At 47.6% G+C, this 17115-nt stretch overlaps 1 protein-coding gene across 1 annotated transcript; it reads right to left on the bottom strand.

Annotated features, from left to right (window-relative positions):
* Positions 1 to 1801: 1801 nt before the first annotated feature.
* Positions 1802 to 15262, bottom strand: prodh2 (proline dehydrogenase 2). Its single transcript, XM_056301676.1, has 10 exons — positions 14977 to 15262; positions 13444 to 13634; positions 12809 to 12935; positions 12290 to 12367; positions 10644 to 10724; positions 10374 to 10517; positions 8482 to 8648; positions 5617 to 5727; positions 3315 to 3403; positions 1802 to 2013 (listed from the first exon to the last, which is right to left on the bottom strand). Exons 1-10 carry the CDS (start codon positions 15232 to 15234, stop codon positions 1802 to 1804), a joined length of 1458 nt encoding a protein of 485 aa, XP_056157651.1. The 5' UTR covers positions 15235 to 15262.
* Positions 15263 to 17115: the final 1853 nt, after the last annotated feature.

Genomic DNA, 17115 nt, shown 5'->3' with positions numbered 1-17115 from the left:
AAACACAGGTTGAGCATAAACAGGACCCACACTCATGCAGGTCTATCCAAACTGCAGTTTTAGATTTACTTATCTAGCTATCTACTTTTTTTTCATTGTTGTTTTGTTAGCCTGTCCTGAGCTGCCCATACTGAGTTTTCAGTGTCTGCTGACAACAGAAAGGCAGCTGCCAAGAGTCAAAACCTTGTAGTATTAACAGGCATAGGGATTAGAATGTTACCTTGTTACAAGGTTACCTTGTTACAATGTTAGCTTGTTACAATGTTACCGTGTTACAATGTTAGCTTGTTACAAGGTTACCTTGTTACAATGTTACCGTGTTACAATGTTGGCTTGTTACAAGGTTACCTTGTTACAATGTTAGCTTGTTACAATGTTACTGTGTTACAATGTTACCTTGTTACAATGTTAGCTTGTTACAAGGTTACCTTGTTACAACGGCACCTGTCAAGGGGTGGGGTGTATTGGGCAGTAAGTGAACAGTCAGTTCTTGATGTGTTTGAAGCAGGAAAAATGGGCAAAGCGAGAGGATCTGAGCAACTTTGACTCGGGGCCAAGCTGCGATGGCTAGATGACTGGGTCAGAGCATCTCCAATCTCTGGTATGCAGTGGTCCGTACCTACCAGAAGTGGTCCAACGAAGGTAAACGGGTGAACCAACGACGGGGTTCGAATCCTCGTGTCACCTCCGGTTTGGTCGGGCGTCCCTACAGACAGAATTGGCCGTGTCTGCGGGTGGGAAGCCGGATGTGGGTATGTGTCCTGGATGCTGCAGTAGCGCCTCCTCTGGTCGGTCAGGGCTCCTGTTCGGGGGGGGACTGGGGGGAATAGCGTGATCTGGGCGCTACGTCCCCCTGGTGTAACTCGGGTGCTAAGAAGCGGCTGACGACTCCAAATGTATCAGAGGAGGCATGTGGTAAGTCTGCAGCCCTCCCCGGATCGGCAGAGGGGGTGGAGCAGAGACCAGGACACCTCGGAGAGTGGGGTAATTGGCCGGGTACAATTGGGGGAGTATCCATTAGCTGAACCGCTTATCCTGTTCTCAGGGTGGCGGGGATGCTGGAGCCTATCCCAGCAGTCATTGGGCGGCAGGCGGGGAGACACCCTGGACAGGCCGCCAGGCCATCACAGGGCCGGGACACACACACATACAAACATTCACACCTAGGGACAATGTAGTCCGGCCAGTTCACCTGACCTACATGTCTTTGGACTGTGGGAGGAAACCGGAGCCCCCGAGGAAACCCACGCAGACACGGGGAGAACATGCAAACTCCACACAGAGGACGACCCGGGACGACCCACCAAGGTTGGACTACCCCGGGGGGCTCGAACCCATGACCTTCATAAGGGGGAAGTGAACCACACATAAGGTAACTCATAACTCATCTTTGACTACTGTGAAAAAGACCCGAACATGATTGGTGTGTTTTTTTAAAAAGGGTGAATTGCAGTAAGAGAAATTGCAGTAATGGTTTACGGTAAACATGTTACAAAGTATCTGACTGGCGACGTCGGCGTAACAGAACCAGCCTGTGATACAATGTAACTGACACGTGTTCTCAATGTTGCTTTCTGCGGCTCACAAATCCAACACCTCACAATCAGCTGAAACTAATGCGGTTGAAAAAAAGGTGCCCCCCAAAAAATATGCACTTTAAAATCTTATAAAAACGGTGCTCTTTAATGGCGCGTAGGCAATTCTTAAAATCACAAATCACTCTTCCATCACCGGCAGCAGATACATTTCTTCCCCTAATCCACATTTTAAAACATCCCTCCTTCACTCTTTCCTGGAGGCCCTACTTGCCCACCCCCCTCCCCACCTCACCTACTGCCCCCCCCCCCAGCCCCGTGCGGATCCGCCTGTGTAGCTCCTGTCTCAGGAGGTCTCTCTCCTTGCGGATGCCCTGCAGCACGGTGCGGTTCTCCTGCGCCCGGCGCACCAGGTAGGGCAGCGTGTCGTCGACCGAGCCGTACGGCACCGACTTGTAGACGGCGTAACCTCGCTGAGCTGGGGGGGGGGGGGCGAGAGAGTAACCACTGAGAAAAGTGAAAGAAAGATTGATATATATATATATATATATATATACACGTAGATGCAAGTGTGTGGGGGGTGCGTTAGCGTAGTAAAGGGTGAACGAACACATTGTGAAACGGCGTTCGGAGCGCCTCTCGCTTCCGTACTGTGGCCTATTTCCACGTTAAACAGGACACTGGGGCAGAAGGTAGGGATGGGTGGTGCAAAAGGTTTTGTGACTGGTGAAAATGTTGGTGATGCCGTCACAAAAGCCGTTCTAGGGATGGGTTGAGGTGATTAGGTTTGATGTTAAACAAGTAGAAAAGAGAAATTCTGCGATTTGTGTACGTGTGCGGTGGTGGTGGTGGTGGTGGGGGGGGGGCACGAGGCGTGGAGTAGGTGCACAATATGATGTCAAACTAACGGAAGTTACAGAATATAGTGTATGGGCGGGGCGGGGGGGCGCTTAACTAGATCAGTGCAGACCAACCAGAGAGTCTGGCTTGGTGCATGTCTCCTCTCTACAATCCTATCCAGACAAGGTCTGGCGGTTGTGCATCATTTACACTATCGGCAGGGAAGAAACTGTCAGGGCTGTGTGTGGCAGGGGGGTAAAGGTTTGGAGCCCCCGATACCACACAAATAGGCTGCATCCTCGCCCGAATGACATATTAGTATAGCCAACTGGGAGAGGTGTACAAGAGGGTCGTGAGACCAGCTATGTTGTATGGTTTGGAGACGGTGGCGCTGATGACAAGACAGGAGGCGGAGCTGGAGGTGGCAGAGATGAAGATGCTGAGATTTTCACCGGGAGTGACGAAGAGGGACAGGATCAGGAGCGAGTATATTAGAGGGACCGCTCAGGTTGGACGGTTTGGAGACGAAGCAAGAGAGGCAAGATTGAGATGGTGTGGACATGTGTGGAGGAGAGATGCTGGGTATATTGGGAGAAGGATGCTGAATATGGAGCTGCCAGGGAAGGAAAAGAGGAAGGCCAAAGAGGAGGCTAGTAGTAGTAGATAGTTGACTGTGGAGAAGAGGAAGGCCAAAGAGGAGGTTTATGGATGTGGTGAGGGAGGACATGCAGGTGGCTGGTGTGACAGAGGACAGGAAGAGATGGCGCCCCCTAATGGGAACAGCTGGAAGTAGTAGTAGTAGTAGATAGTTGACTGTGAGAGAATCCGTGAATTCCAACCCGCTTTAGTTTCCTCTGAGCACAACCAGTCTGCAGGATGAAGGGATCAGGTGGAAAATGAGAAGCTGTGAGTTGAGTCTGTTGTTGTGTGGCGACTCACCCAGCGTGAGGGAAACATGGTCACACATCCCCAACAGCTGACCGAAGCAAACCGACCCGCCGTTCTGATCAATCCCCAGATCTGCCATCCTGTAGGTGGAAGAAGCAACAACCGCTGCTTAACCTGTAGCACGCCGTAAAGATTAGCTGAGATTACTTGAGGAACGGGTCAATGGAGCGCATTTATATGATGCTTTCCGAGCTACAATAGCCGCTCAGAGTGCTTTACAGTCAACAATCAACACCATGCACACACACTCATACACCGACGGCAAGACGACAACCAGCTCATCAGGAGCAGCTAGGATTTAGGTGTCTCGCTCAAGAGCACCTCGACGGTTTTGCAAGGAGGGGCTGATGATCGACCCGGCAACCCTCCGGTTACCGGGCGGCCTGTTCTACCTCCTGAGCCGCTGCCCCCCCCCCCAAAAAAAAATCAGGAAACTGATTGCCTCGAACCAGTTGTGGTATAAAATCTGAAACTTCTGGGCGCCATGAACTCAGTAATTAGAAGTACTTGTAGCTAAATTTGCTGGCGGCGGTGTCTTTTTGTGCGCTTCGGAGAGGCATGAATCGGTGTTTTGGCGAGGAGAATCAAGTCAAGCGGTTTACTGGCAAAGGTTTATTTTGCAGCAACGGTCAAATAAAATATACACTGACTACATGCAGGCTACGAATGAGGGAGAATTTCCACTTGTTTTTTCCATTAAAATCAATAGGTGTTGCAATAATGATTTCAACTAGACACATTTATTTTTTACTGTAGTGAACAGATCAGCTGTCCTCATTAACTGTCACAGAATCAGCTAGAGGAGTGCACTCAGGAGTGCCAGGTATACGTATCTCCCCTTCTCTGGTACTGAAATTTGGTGACGGCCCCTATTTTCACCTACCGGGAGCAGGGAAATAGGCACAGACAGAAAAACCAGTTTTTTTCCTGCCATTGTAAGACTTTTGCACAGTGCCAGGCGCGGATCTACGGGGTGGCAGCTGCCACCTCTGGGACACAGTCTTGCCGCCCCTGTTGCCACCCCATGTATAAATCAGATAATGTGTTTTGAAAGTATATTTTATGCACATGCGTGGCGAAGGTCAATGAGAACCCGCACCAAACTCATCTCAAACAGTAGAGAACGAAATACATTCGGTGAAATCCGAGTTTTGAATAACTGAATTGAATAATAATGAATAACGTATGAGGTTCAAGCCTCCTTGAACCTCATACCACCCCTTCGCCACCCCAGGAAAAAAAATCTCTAGATCCGCCACTGCACAGTGCCCAAGTCGGTCGAATGGGAAATATCTTTCTTTCATAAAACAACAGTAAGAGAACGTAGCTCAGCCGTGGGAAATGCTTTACTGTAGCTACTGAGAGGATTTCCGGCTGTGAGTGATTAATCCTACTCTTGAAATTGTATTTTTATAGTGGCGTTTTCACAATGGAGACCATGGCATTTGGGAGAGGTGAACAAGGTGAATCATTTTTGGCTCGTCCAGTGTTCCTCCATGTTCTCCTGTGCTGAGCTCAGCAGTGAATTATTTGCTGGCTTCCCAGGTAGAAAAACATTGCTGTGGCCCGGACCCGTCCCACACCCGACCCTTTCCTCCGGCCCACATACCGCGTGGAATGATGGCACTTGGGCGGTGCGCTCCTGTTTGCCAGGTCTGGGCCAGAACCAAGCCATAGCAATGCCGCATGTGCCACATATTTGCCAAAAGTGGCCCATATTTGTTTTGTGATATTTGGGCCATATTCACCATTTACCACACGGGGCCACTTCAGGGTCACATCCAGATCACATGTTGCCCAGAGCACCGCATCTTTGCCAAAAAAGGCCCACATTTGATTTGGCATATTTGAGCCATATTTGCTATTATACATGTGGGCCACTTCAGGCTCACATCCATTTTATCAGGGCCAGAAGAAGGCCGTCAGTGCCGCATCACCGCCTGAAGCGGCCCACATCCGGATGCTGTCTGGGAAGGTACTGTTGGAGAGAGAAATGGTTTCTAAAGGTTCATCGGACGATTTAACCAAGGTTGGAGAGATGTGGAAAAACAGCGTTTCTACCAAAACAGCTTCTACCTACTCTTCCTGCACATACTGTGTAGATTTGGTGACCTTTCTGCCCAGCGGCGGCTCTGTTTAGACTGTTAGACCACCGGCTGGATGGTGTTCACTCTGCTGTGTCTGAGGCAGCGTGTTGGTTGATAGCCACTGAGGTTAGCAGGTCCAACAGTGAAAATGACGTTGTTCCGCACACACACCGGGGTCGGCCCAACGGAAACGACACTGGCCTCACCTTGTGGCGGCCCGTCGGACCGATTCCTCATTGTGCGTGGCCACAATGATGCGGTACCGCTGAGGATTCTGGGAGATGACCTCCAGCATGACCTCCATGGAGCTGTTGTAACTGTTGAGAGAGAGAGAAACGGATTAAAGTTGAGATTAAAACAAAAACACCTGGTTTTCAAACCGGTACCTTTGGTGGTCTTTGGACATTTGCTAAACGTGCCGATAAATTGGCTGAGCCTAATCAAACCCGTTAACATGTCTGAACATTCATTTGAACAATTTGTGATTTATCTAATCAGTATAATCAGGGTATGAACACTACGTGGTGTTGGCGGTCTGTTTTTGTCAGTGAAAATATCATTTACACGTCTCCTTTTTACTTTTATCATGATGAAAGATCCGTTGGAGGTGTGTGTGTGTGTGTGTGTGTGTGTGTGTGTGTGTGTGTGTGTGTGTGTGTGTGTGTGTAACCACCATAATTTAGCTGCCCTACTAAGTTATTGTACACTCTAGTATAGTGTAGTCCCCCAACTCGCCAGCAGAGGGCGCTAGCGGTGTGTAGTAAGCCTTACGACACGTAACGTGGCTTAGTCTGTCCGTTGCTAAGTAACGCTACTGAAGCGGTTAAGTTGACCTAAAGTCTATGATTGAAGTCTACAAACGCAGCCACTGAAGTTATTTTTGTTTTGTTTTGTTTGATTTGCGTATTAATGAAGAGTTCGTTGAGGATTTTGTGTTCTGGTACCCGGATTCTCCGGTGAGCGTTAACAGTAGCTAGCTGTGCTGCATTAGCCGTTAGCCATTTAAGCTTAGCCACTCTAGTATCGTTGTTGTTGTCTTGTTGTTCAACTGATAACGAGAGCCGAAGATGGTTCGTTATAAAACAAACAAAACAAAAAACAAAACGGAGGATTGTAGACATACAGCCTGCTATTTCACTGAAAGTGTTATCTAAAGTGACGACTGTGTAACCGGTTATTTTCTTGCCCGGTGCGGGATTCGATACGGAGTATTCTGCGCCACAAGGCGACGTCACTAACCGCTCGGCTAAAGGGTCAGACCCGTTAGCTAGAGGCTAACCGTTAGCTAGAGGCTAACCGTTAGCTAGAGGCTAACCGTTAGCTAGAGGCTAACCGTTAGCTAGAGGCTAACCGTTAGCTAGAGGCTAACCGTTAGCTAGAGGCTAACGTGTCTTATTAGTAGTTTACAGCTGTATGGATTCTGCTGTGGTTAGTGCTGTTAGCTACACAGAGCTAAGTGGCTACGTCTCGTAGCCCATATGCGGTTTCAGTAGCTTAATTCTGTTTTGTTGTTGATTTGTTTCCTGATTCTCTGTTTTGGGAATCTACTCCTGTATTGTCACCATGTGTGTCTGGTGTGTGGTGTTGTGTCTGTGTGAGAGTCTATAAACGGCCAAACTAAAGCACTTGGGGCCTTGATTCTTTTTGGAGGTTATTGGGGATGATCAGGGGCACCTATAAAAAAATAGCAGAAAATTAAAATTATGCATAATTAATTATGCATAAATATTCATTTTTCTAAAAATGGATAAAAAACCCACTTTTCTCGGCGTTTCAGGTGATTCTGAGCATCTTTGATTTTTTTCATCTATAAAATTTTTTTTCCTGGGACTTAGAAATGTTTTGGCATTATGCAAAATATATGCATTTTTGCAAAAATGCATTTATGAGCCTCGTTTTTTTTGGAGGTGGTAGGTGTTGTTCCAGAGAGGACCAGAAAAATAGCAGAAATTAAAATAATTATGCATAATTATGCATAATTATGCAAAATATGCATTTTCTAAAAATGGCTAAAAACCACTTTTCTCGGCATTTCAGATGATTCTGAGCAGGGGGAAGGCGGTTAGCTGGCAGGATGAAGAGGAGGGAGATTTAGACAGGTGGATCACCAAACCGCTACATTGTAGCAGGGTTCTTCTAGTGTGAGAGATACAGTAGAGAGTCGAATTCCCGATCTGGTGCTTTTGAGTAGTAGACGTTTGCTGATTTCCCCTGCCGTATGCAGGTTGGGTTTTTTCTATGCATACTTCTGACTGAGTGAGAGCAACGTGGACAGCGGGTGGAGGAAGAAATCCGCCGTCGTTCCAGCCAAGGTGCCCTGCCCCTTCTTCAGTGACGAAGACGTCAACACAGCAGAAGATAAACACAGCCAGGTAAGGTTTTCCAGGGAGCTCTCCAAATTCAAAATTGTACCACCCAGGTAGAATTTTCTTCACTTTTTGGGGGGGCTTTCAGCAAAAGAGCTCTAATTTTTATTTTCATTTAAAGGGACATTACAAACGAAACAAGAGGGTTTAATACTGAACTCGGACTGAACTGAGGAAAGAAACAGAGTTTATTATTTTACTATTCTATACCGAAGTGCACTTGTGACATATTTCCATTTTGTTGTAAAACACATGCGGGTTTATTCATTTTCTAAAATAACTGTCCGTGGCGGTTTTTTCCTTCAACTTCTCCTTTGTCGAACCCAGCTTAGATCAGTGGGTCGTATATTTTGTTAATTGGCCAAGGTATAGGATGTATATAGATCACCTCCTATAGTCTTACACATGCGTGCATGTGTGTGCTCATTGAGATCATTTTGTAGTTTAATAAACCGGTGGCTTGTAGGTGGTACTCGGGTGCTTTGATTGGATCAGAGGTGGTGCTTGGTCCAAAAAGTTTGAGAACCACTGCTTATGGTAATCTGGTCTGTAAAACATTCTCACTACACCTTGGTTTTTAATTAAAAACACCTCAGATACGAGATGAATGAATGGGTTTGGTGTTTGTATTTAGTGGTACACACTGGAAGATACTAAATCAGCATTCATTTTTGGCTGATCATGGTTTGCCTTTGACTTGGTCACCTGTCATTAGTGTCTTCCCAGCTCTGGTGGATGGGATCAGGGCGACCTTCTTTCTCAGCCAACTTTCTCTCCTTGTCCATGTAGGCTCCTCTCACCAGCTTTACCCCCAGACAGAAAGACTGAGTTTTGGACAGATGCAGGGCCTCCTGTAGGAGAGACCTGGACTCCTGACAGAAAGATAGACATAAATAAATGAATAAATAAATAGACATAAATGGGAGCTTGTTAAACGCTAAGTGCTGCCGTCTAAGGATCAGTGATGTGAATTACAACAACAAATCAAACTAGAAACAAGGCTTCCAAAGGAGAACGTGACCCGGTATTCAGACGATTTATGCTGCTTTGTCGAAAAATGCTACCATAGCACAAATCGATAGCTGAATCTACTGAGTTCGATTCAACGTCTGAGGTCAGAATTTATCAGTTGAAATTTCTGATTTCTGACCACCTAGCGTTCCAGGTGCATGACGCCAAACAAACAAAAAAAATCCTGGCTGACCATGACAAACTGGTGGGGAGTTTTTTTGGCAAATGTATCGACAATTGAACTAACCCAGCCACCGAGGATGCACAAGCCAGTGCATTCTTAGTGCCGGTCCCAAGCCCGGATAAATGAGGAGGGTTGCGTCAGGAAGGGCGATCTTTGCCAAATCAAACATGCGGATCATAAATCAGATTTCCATACTGGATCGGCCGAGGCCTGGGTTACCAACGACTGCCACTGGTACTGTTGACCAGTAGGGTGCCGGTGGAACCTATGCCACTGTTGGGCAAAGGAGAAAGAGAGGGGAAAGGCATGTCCAGAGGCAGTGGGAGAGGAGGAAGGGTAAGAGTGTGGAGGTGAGAGTCGGAACTTTAAATGTATGTTGGCACTATGACTGGTAAAGGGAGAGAGCTGGCTGATATGATGGAGAGAAGAAAGCTAGGTGTACTGTGTGTGCAAGAGACCAGGTGGAAGGGGAGTAAGGCCAGGAGTATCGGAGGAGGGTTCAAACTCTTCTACCATGGTGCGAATGAGAGGAGAAGTGGAGTAGGGGTCATTCTGAAGGAAGAGTAAGTTAAGAGTGTGTTGTAGGGGAAGAGAGTGTCAGACAGAGTGATGAGTATGAAGCTGGAAATCGAAGGTGTGCTGGCAGCCAAAAGTAGTAGTAGTTGCAGTAGTATCGACAATTGAACTATCAGCAGCGCAGCCTCCTTGCATATATAAACGAAACAGAGGAATAACATTTGTGCAAAGAAGGTAACTTTCAGATTGTTTACCATAACCAGCTATTCAATAACATTGGGGACATGTTTTGACATCAATTTACATGCAGAAGAGGTTTTACTCTATGTTAGTATGTCTTATTGTAATCAAATAAATGCAACTATACTTAATGTTGCCTTTTAGCTGATGGTTTACCATTTACACCGTGCGCCTCCATGGGTGCTGCCTTTGTTGTGTGACGTCAGAAACACCGACTTTGAGCGGCGTCCCATTGTGCTTTCTCGAGCAGGAGGTTGGAATGCAGCGTAACTCTAACCTTAACCTCGCCACCATGTGCAGAACCGCTAGCTGGCGCACCCCGAAAGGTAGCACATATCAACAGAACACCCGCTCCTGTGTTTCTGAAGGCATGGACCGTGAGTGGTTTACTTTGTTTCAGTCAGTACCACCGAATAATATTTACCAGCTACATTTGGAAACATTCTTGTCAGTCATCTATTTACTTATAATGCTTCCGGGAATCCGGAATGCACAAATGTTAAAGAATCTGACTTACTTACTTTGGTCGAGAGCATATTTGGCTCACACCGTTTGTTTTACAGTAATATCCTTCAAAATCTCAGCAGAGATGAAAACAAAACAGAAAACTGAATTGGCGTTAGCGTGTTAAAGAGCGAAAAGCTGCCTTTAGGTAGCACTGGTACGTGTTCCAGATCCAGGCGCCGTCTCGGTTGAATTTCTTCATCATCGCCATGGTGACGATGCAGAGGGCGGGGTTCATGTATGTGTACTCTGCGTCAACCAGGACTCGGACCTTCTTGGCGCTGGCCTTCAAAACAGGAAATGTGATCTCAAAACTGTTCTGTTCCAACAGAGCACGAATAATATGTGACATGGTTTGATGATGGTATCATTAAACGAACTAAGATTGAACCGTGACCCTTCACATCTGTACCTCTGCTATTCTGTTGAGCCTCTGCAGGCCACATAGGAAGTGGGCATTCTCTTCCGTATCCAAACCGGGGAAGATGATTGGCTGGTGGAGGCACATTTGGGGCAGGATTAGATAATACATTTGCATCTTTCTGGTGTTTATTGTGCGTTTGTGTAGTCTGTCTGCCCGCGGCTAATCTCGCATACTACTGGACCTATAAGCCTAAAAAAAATTGTGCACACTTATGACTGTATGATCAAGGACCTATCGTGGTTGCGGTGATTCATCCATCCATCCATCCATTATCGAAGCCGCTTATCCCAACTGGGGTCGCGGGGTGCTGGAGCCTATCCCAGCAGTCATTGGGCAGCAGGTGGGGAGACACCCTGTACAGGCTGCCAGTCCATCACAGGGCCGACACACACACATTCACACCTAGGGACAGTTTAGAGTGGTCTATTCGCCTGGCCTATATGTCTGTGGACTGTGGGAGGAAACCCACAGAGACACGGGGAGAACATACAAACTCCACACAGAGGACGACCCGGGTTGACCCCCAAGGTTAGACTACCCCGGGGCTCGAACCCAGGACCTTCTTGCTGTGAGGTGATCGTGCTAACCACTGCGCCACCATGCAGCCAACAAAACCAATCAAAACCTTTGATAACCCTGTCTTATGCTACAATTGAGTGGAAGTCCTCAGCTGGTTTTCACCTAAATCCTAGCACCTATAGTCTCGCATAGCCAGACCTATCTACACGTTTCGCTTTAGCTGAAGAAAATCACTGCAGACCCCTAACACCCTGGACACAACTTGTTCCAACTTCTCCCCTCTGGTAGGCGCTGCAGAACACTGTACACTAAAACCACCAGACACAGGGAGAGTTTCTTGCCCCTTGCCATCACACTTATGGACAGTTAACTCACTGTGGCACTGTGCAATAACCCTGGAACACCATAATACCCACTGTACCTACAAATCATATATGTTAATTTTAGTCTAAAATACAAATGTGAAATATATTTCACTCACTACTGTATATCTGAACAGGCTGTATACTGTGCATAACCACCCACTATATGTATATAAAGTGCCGACTTTTTTATCACACTCCTTGCACTCTTCACTCCTTTACACTATTTGTATCCTGTTAACAGCTCACAGAAACAGTTTCACCTATACTATATTGTCATTTCTTGTATATGTTCCTTAAGATTACTGAGTTGTTATTCTGTGTAAATACATTGAGAGCCACTAGAGTAGAATCAGAGTCCTTGTATGTGCAAACATACTTGGCCAGTAAAGACAATTCAGATTCTGTTATGGGGGGGCGCTAAACTCAGGATGCAGCGGCGGTGCCCTTGCAAAATAGTGTCGGGGGGGGGGCTTGTCATTTTCAGCATGCAGGTTGCTAGCTCGAAGGTTGTCGTTGTTTCACGTAGTGATGGGGTCTTTGAAAACGGTAACACTAGATAGGGGAAGCGGGGAGGAAAGGGGTAGAATTCTGACTGAAATAGTCGGCCAATGGTAGGCGTATACCAGCAGTGTACATCCGGTGAGTCAGACTAGAGCACCTGAGGGGTGGGGTGGGGTGGGGGGGTACACCTGGCTTGGAGCTGTACTTTACTGAGTGTACTCTTCAAGTTATTTTACATTCTAAACTTACCTCTCCATTCATACCCTTGACCAGGAGATCCAGATTGTACAGGCCTTGTTGTTTGGAGAGGAGGGAGGTGAGTTTAACCTTAATACAGATAGGACACATATACAGTCTACATCACATAAACATTAACATACAGAGATAAATCTTGCCTGAAGGGGAAAAAAACACACTGTCATATGACCCATGATAGGCAGTTTGTAAAGTTTCAATCAACAGAAGTAAATCGAGTTTAATTATTTAAGAGCAGCTTCGCATATCTGAACTGCAGTGTCACTCTACCCAGGTATGATTCAAGCTATTAGTTTCCTCACATTTGATTTATTCCCCAATTTATTTGCACAATGCACAGATTTACTGTGATTGTTCATCATCCAAAAACCGATCATTTGATAAGAGGTGGAGAGGGTTTTCTGCAGAAGGGGTCGCCGGTTCAAACGAATCACGATATTTGTGAATATTTCCCTGCATCAGATACAGTTTGTCTGAAAACGCTGGCAGAAGTGAGAGGGGAAACTGACTTACACAAAGCTCCGGGCTGAGCAGGGCCGTGATCTTCAGCTGCATCATGGGATCTTTGCTCCAAGCATTGCTGTGAGACATGCGCACGCATTCCAACATGGCCGCCATGTTGTCCTCATATCTCTTCTCACTGGTGGAGGTGACAACGTATTCCTCTCAAACTGGTTATCTTTACTTTGTGGGATGGAGAAATTGTGAGATGGGATGGGGTTTATTTTAGGAGAAAGTGTCAGTGGAGCGGGGGTGAGGGGGGGGCACAGTGTTAAAAATGGGAAAAAAGCTCCAAGAGACATGAACCAAAACGAGGTATGATGTTACCACCATGATTAATATCTCTTCATCTACCATGGCAAAAAATATATAAGACTGCACTTTAAAGGATACTAACTCTCGTGATATCTCTTCATATTTTTTATTTAATATGTATAGGAATGATACCTCTTTTGATATCCCTTTATGATAATTCTTTATGATAGCTCATAATATCTGTATGTGATTGTTTTTGTTTGGCTTACTGATTTGGTTACTCATTGTGGAAATTATTCGATTTCCACCCAAAACTGCAATTCAAACCTTGACCAGTAGGTGCTGCTGTGCCCCCCCACTAGCCACGGCTGTGGAGCCAGGTGTTGTCCTACCCGCTGCTCTCACCCAGATCCTCTTCTATGGGTACCGCCAGCATGGGCCTCAGTCCCAGAGAGTTCATCTTCTCCATGGACTGGGCGATCTCGCTCTCGCTCTCCCCGGCCACAAACTGGGCGTAGACGGAGGGCCGCAGGACCATGGAGAACCCCCTCCGTCCCAGCAGAGTCCTCGCCACAGACATCAACTGACAGAGAAACAGACCCAGGAGAGGTGGTATGGAGTGATGGAGGTGGAAGATGAAGATGGAAGGTATGTCTATTGGAAGTGAGACTGGAACCCTAGACACACACATACCCCACTCCTCGTAGATGGACAAGGCTTAGCTACACATAGCATTTAAGTCCTTTACCACACTTTCTGTTCAATTAGTGGCTGAGAACAAGGCTGAATCCCTAAACGGATGTCAGCGGATCCTAAGGAGTGACACACCCATTGCTTTAACAGCATTCCTGTACCAGACGGCAGAGCCGGATTGTCTTGAATACCAAGACAAGAGGCATTCTGTCATTTCTCCGTCTGATTGTAAATTTGCCATATACCTCCCTTCTACAACGATGTTAGTCTTATAAATTTAGTTAATACATGAAATAACTAATGGTGGATCGCCTCCTCCGGGTTGGGGATGAGTTGTTGCCTCAGGTGAAGGAGTTCAAGTATCTCGGGGTCTTGTTCACGAGTGAGGGTAGGATGGAGCGAGAGATTGACTGGCGGATCGGTGCAGCATCGGCAGTAATGCGGACGTTGTACCGGACCATTGTGGTGAAGAGGGAGCTGAGCCGGAAGGCAAAGCTCTCAATTCACCAGTCAATCTTCGTTCCAACCCTCACCTATGGTCATGAGCTTTGGGTAGTGACCGAAAGGGTGAGATGGCGGATACAAGCGGCTGAAATGAGTCTCCTCCGTAGGGTGTCTGGGCTCAGCCTTAGAGATAGGGTGAGGAGCTCGGACATCCCGGAGGGAGCTCGGAGTAGAGCCGCTGCTCCTTTGCATTGAAAGGAGCCAGTTGAGGTGGTTCGGGCATCTGATCAGGATGCCTCCTGGGCTCCTTCCTTCGGAGGTTTTCCGGGCACATCCAACTGGGAGGAGACCCCGGGGTAGACCCAGAACTGGCTGGAGGGACTACATGTCCAATCTGGCCTGGGAACGTCTTGGGATCCCCCAGGAGGAGCTGGAGGGCGTTGCTGGGGAGAGGGACGTCTGAAGTGCCCTACTTAGCTTGCTGCCACCACGACCCGACCCCGGAGAAGCGGCTGAAGATGAGATGAGATGATGAACATATTCTAATATGTATTCTTTATATTGCTTTTGACTTACTATTTAAATTAGTTATTCACATACAGACTTTGGTCAGCTGACCTTGTCTAAGGTCACCACGGGCAACACATCCTGTCCGAATCCTCCTGATGTGAACGCCGATTCTGTTTCTAGATGTGAGATGAGCTTGGTCTTTTTCTGTTTTCTTCATCCCCCTCCCCATTATCCACACACTCACACACACACACACACACACACTCTCTCTCTCTTACCTTCCCACAGTTGTTAACGAGGACGGGGAAGGAGCAGAGGCGGAAGACCCCCAGGGCACGGAGCAGCTCCCCCAGACTCTTCACCCCGAAAGCGCTGGGATCCTGAAAGCTCAGGGCCTCCTGCAGGGGATTCTGGGCGGGCGCTGTACCCCTCACCCTCTCCGTGGTCCGAGACCTGGGGGCCGCTGTGGCGAACAGCCTCAGCGGCGGGAAGTGATTTATCGAGGGCCGAAGACGAGGGATTTTCATCAGCATCATCACAGATGAAGGTATGAATCCAAATCCTTAACTGCAGTAGGGGGACTCTCGGTTCAGACCTTCCTTGTCTGTGGTCGGCAGATGTGTTGGCTTTGCCTCGCCTTCTCGCTCAGGTGCGTTGGGTGTGTTGCGTGCAGGTGTGCACGCGCACATTTAGCAGTAATACGGGTCTTCAGGGTCCCAGACGGTGGCTGTTGAAATCCCAGAATCGAGTGAGGCTCTTCTTCTCCGAGCTCCTGCAGAGGAGGAGGATGAAATAACATATTATTTGTGTTTTGTCCGGCTCTCATCACGCGTTGCTGTCCGTCGAGACACAGAGCAAGTCGGTCCAAAACGCTGCAGGGTAAAAGTACGCGTCTTAAGTCAAATGATTTTCACTAAAAGAATAAAGAAATGTGCCGTTCAGCTTCCTCCCTGTAGTCTGCAGCTCGGCGTCCTCGTGCCGGAGGACCAGAGTGGACGCTGGTAAAACTGTCCAACACAAGATGAGCACTCACGCCAATACGGATGTCCTGAATGGCAGTTTACCTTTGCACAAAGTTAGAAATACTGACCTGTGCTGAAACAAAGGTAGGTTACTGAAGCAGGAGAGCCGGATCACTGACAGCCGCCGGTGAGCTTCCGTTACTCGTCTCCAGAAGGCACCGGGTAATAAGGGCCGAGGAACTCGAAAGAGGTTGATAGCACGGATCCCGGTGACGGAGCGCCTCAAGGCTCAGGCGGCGTAGCGCTAGCGGGGGGGGGGGGTTTGTGACGCGTCTGTGGGCGAACACGATGGCCTTTTGACATGGCGGCTGGTTAATATGTGACGAGTTCAGAGTTTTGAGTAAACACCAAGTTGACCGTTGACATCGGCCCACGAGCGGGGTCTCCGACCGGGGCAAACTCTCCGAGAGACCTGCCCCCATGTGCAGGCAGTAAGGCGTGTGGGTTTGGCAGTTGTTTTGACAAGCTGTGTGTGTGTGGATAGGAGGATTCAGGTGGGTTGTATTAGGATGGGACTGTTTAGTGAGGAACGACGCACAACTGCAGGCCGGAAAACTCCCGACGTCGAAACGACTGAGCGACAACTGATCTTGGGCGTCTAAAGCGCGCAAAGGACGTAAAGTCGTGTTTTTTTCATTCGTATTTTATTCATATTTTGACGGTGAAAAATTACGTGTATTAAGATACGGTTGCAATGATTAGTAGTAATTACTGGCAAAATGCCTGCCTTTAACCCGTCACGTTTTCTTAAAAGTCTTTAAAGTGCCAAATAAATCCCAGATTAGGATAAGCGGCTTGGATAGTGGATGGGTGGATGGTTTTGTGTGTCGCTGAAGTGACACAATTCATGTGAAACGTAATTCCGGAGTGGCACAGACGGGACTGTTAAACACACAAAGGTTCCCAGAGGGTTGGACTTCGCGTGAGGGTTGAGTTTGAGGGGAACCTGACCCACATAGACCAGGCTGATGGATTATTAACATCCGAGTGTCCGTCAGCCGCTCTCAGCGTCACCTGCTGACAAGGTCAGAGTTCACCAGCACCATCTGCACGACCACCTACTCGTTCCCCGGACCGATAGCCAAGACCAGGTGTGATCTCCCAAAATCTAAAGTCTCAAAGCCCAGTTCAGTCTACAACCGAGAACCAAATCCTGATTAACGTCGCCATGGGAACCTGCGTGACGGAGAAAAGACTAATGGCTTCAAATGGCTTACAGAATGTGTTAAACCCATCCAAATTAAATAGTCTTCTCAGCTATTTAGAGATTGTTATTATAATCGTTACATTTATATGGCACTTTATCTAGACGCCCAAAGCACTTCACATTGAAGGGGGGACAACTCACCCCAACCACCACCAATGTGCAGCACCCACCTGGGTGGTGCACGGCAG

Source organism: Lampris incognitus, assembly GCF_029633865.1.
Source record: "Lampris incognitus isolate fLamInc1 chromosome 17 unlocalized genomic scaffold, fLamInc1.hap2 SUPER_17_unloc_1, whole genome shotgun sequence".
Classification (NCBI taxonomy): Eukaryota; Metazoa; Chordata; class Actinopteri; order Lampriformes; family Lampridae; genus Lampris; species Lampris incognitus.
Note: the sequence above shows the minus strand (reverse complement) of the source record. Positions and strands in the feature narration are given on the sequence as shown.

Bases quoted from the DNA above. Each gene is read 5' to 3' on its own strand.
- prodh2 (XM_056301676.1), bottom strand. From the start codon at position 15,234: ATGATGCTGATGAAAATCCCTCGTCTTCGGCCCTCGATAAATCACTTC. The intron at 10,518-10,643 runs GTACAGATGTGA...CCTGTTTTGAAG, and splicing joins GGCTCAACAGAATAGCAGAG to GCCAGCGCCAAGAAGGTCCG. The intron at 8,649-10,373 runs GCAGCTTTTCGC...TCTTTCTGTCAG, and splicing joins CGTACCAGTGCTACCTAAAG to GAGTCCAGGTCTCTCCTACA.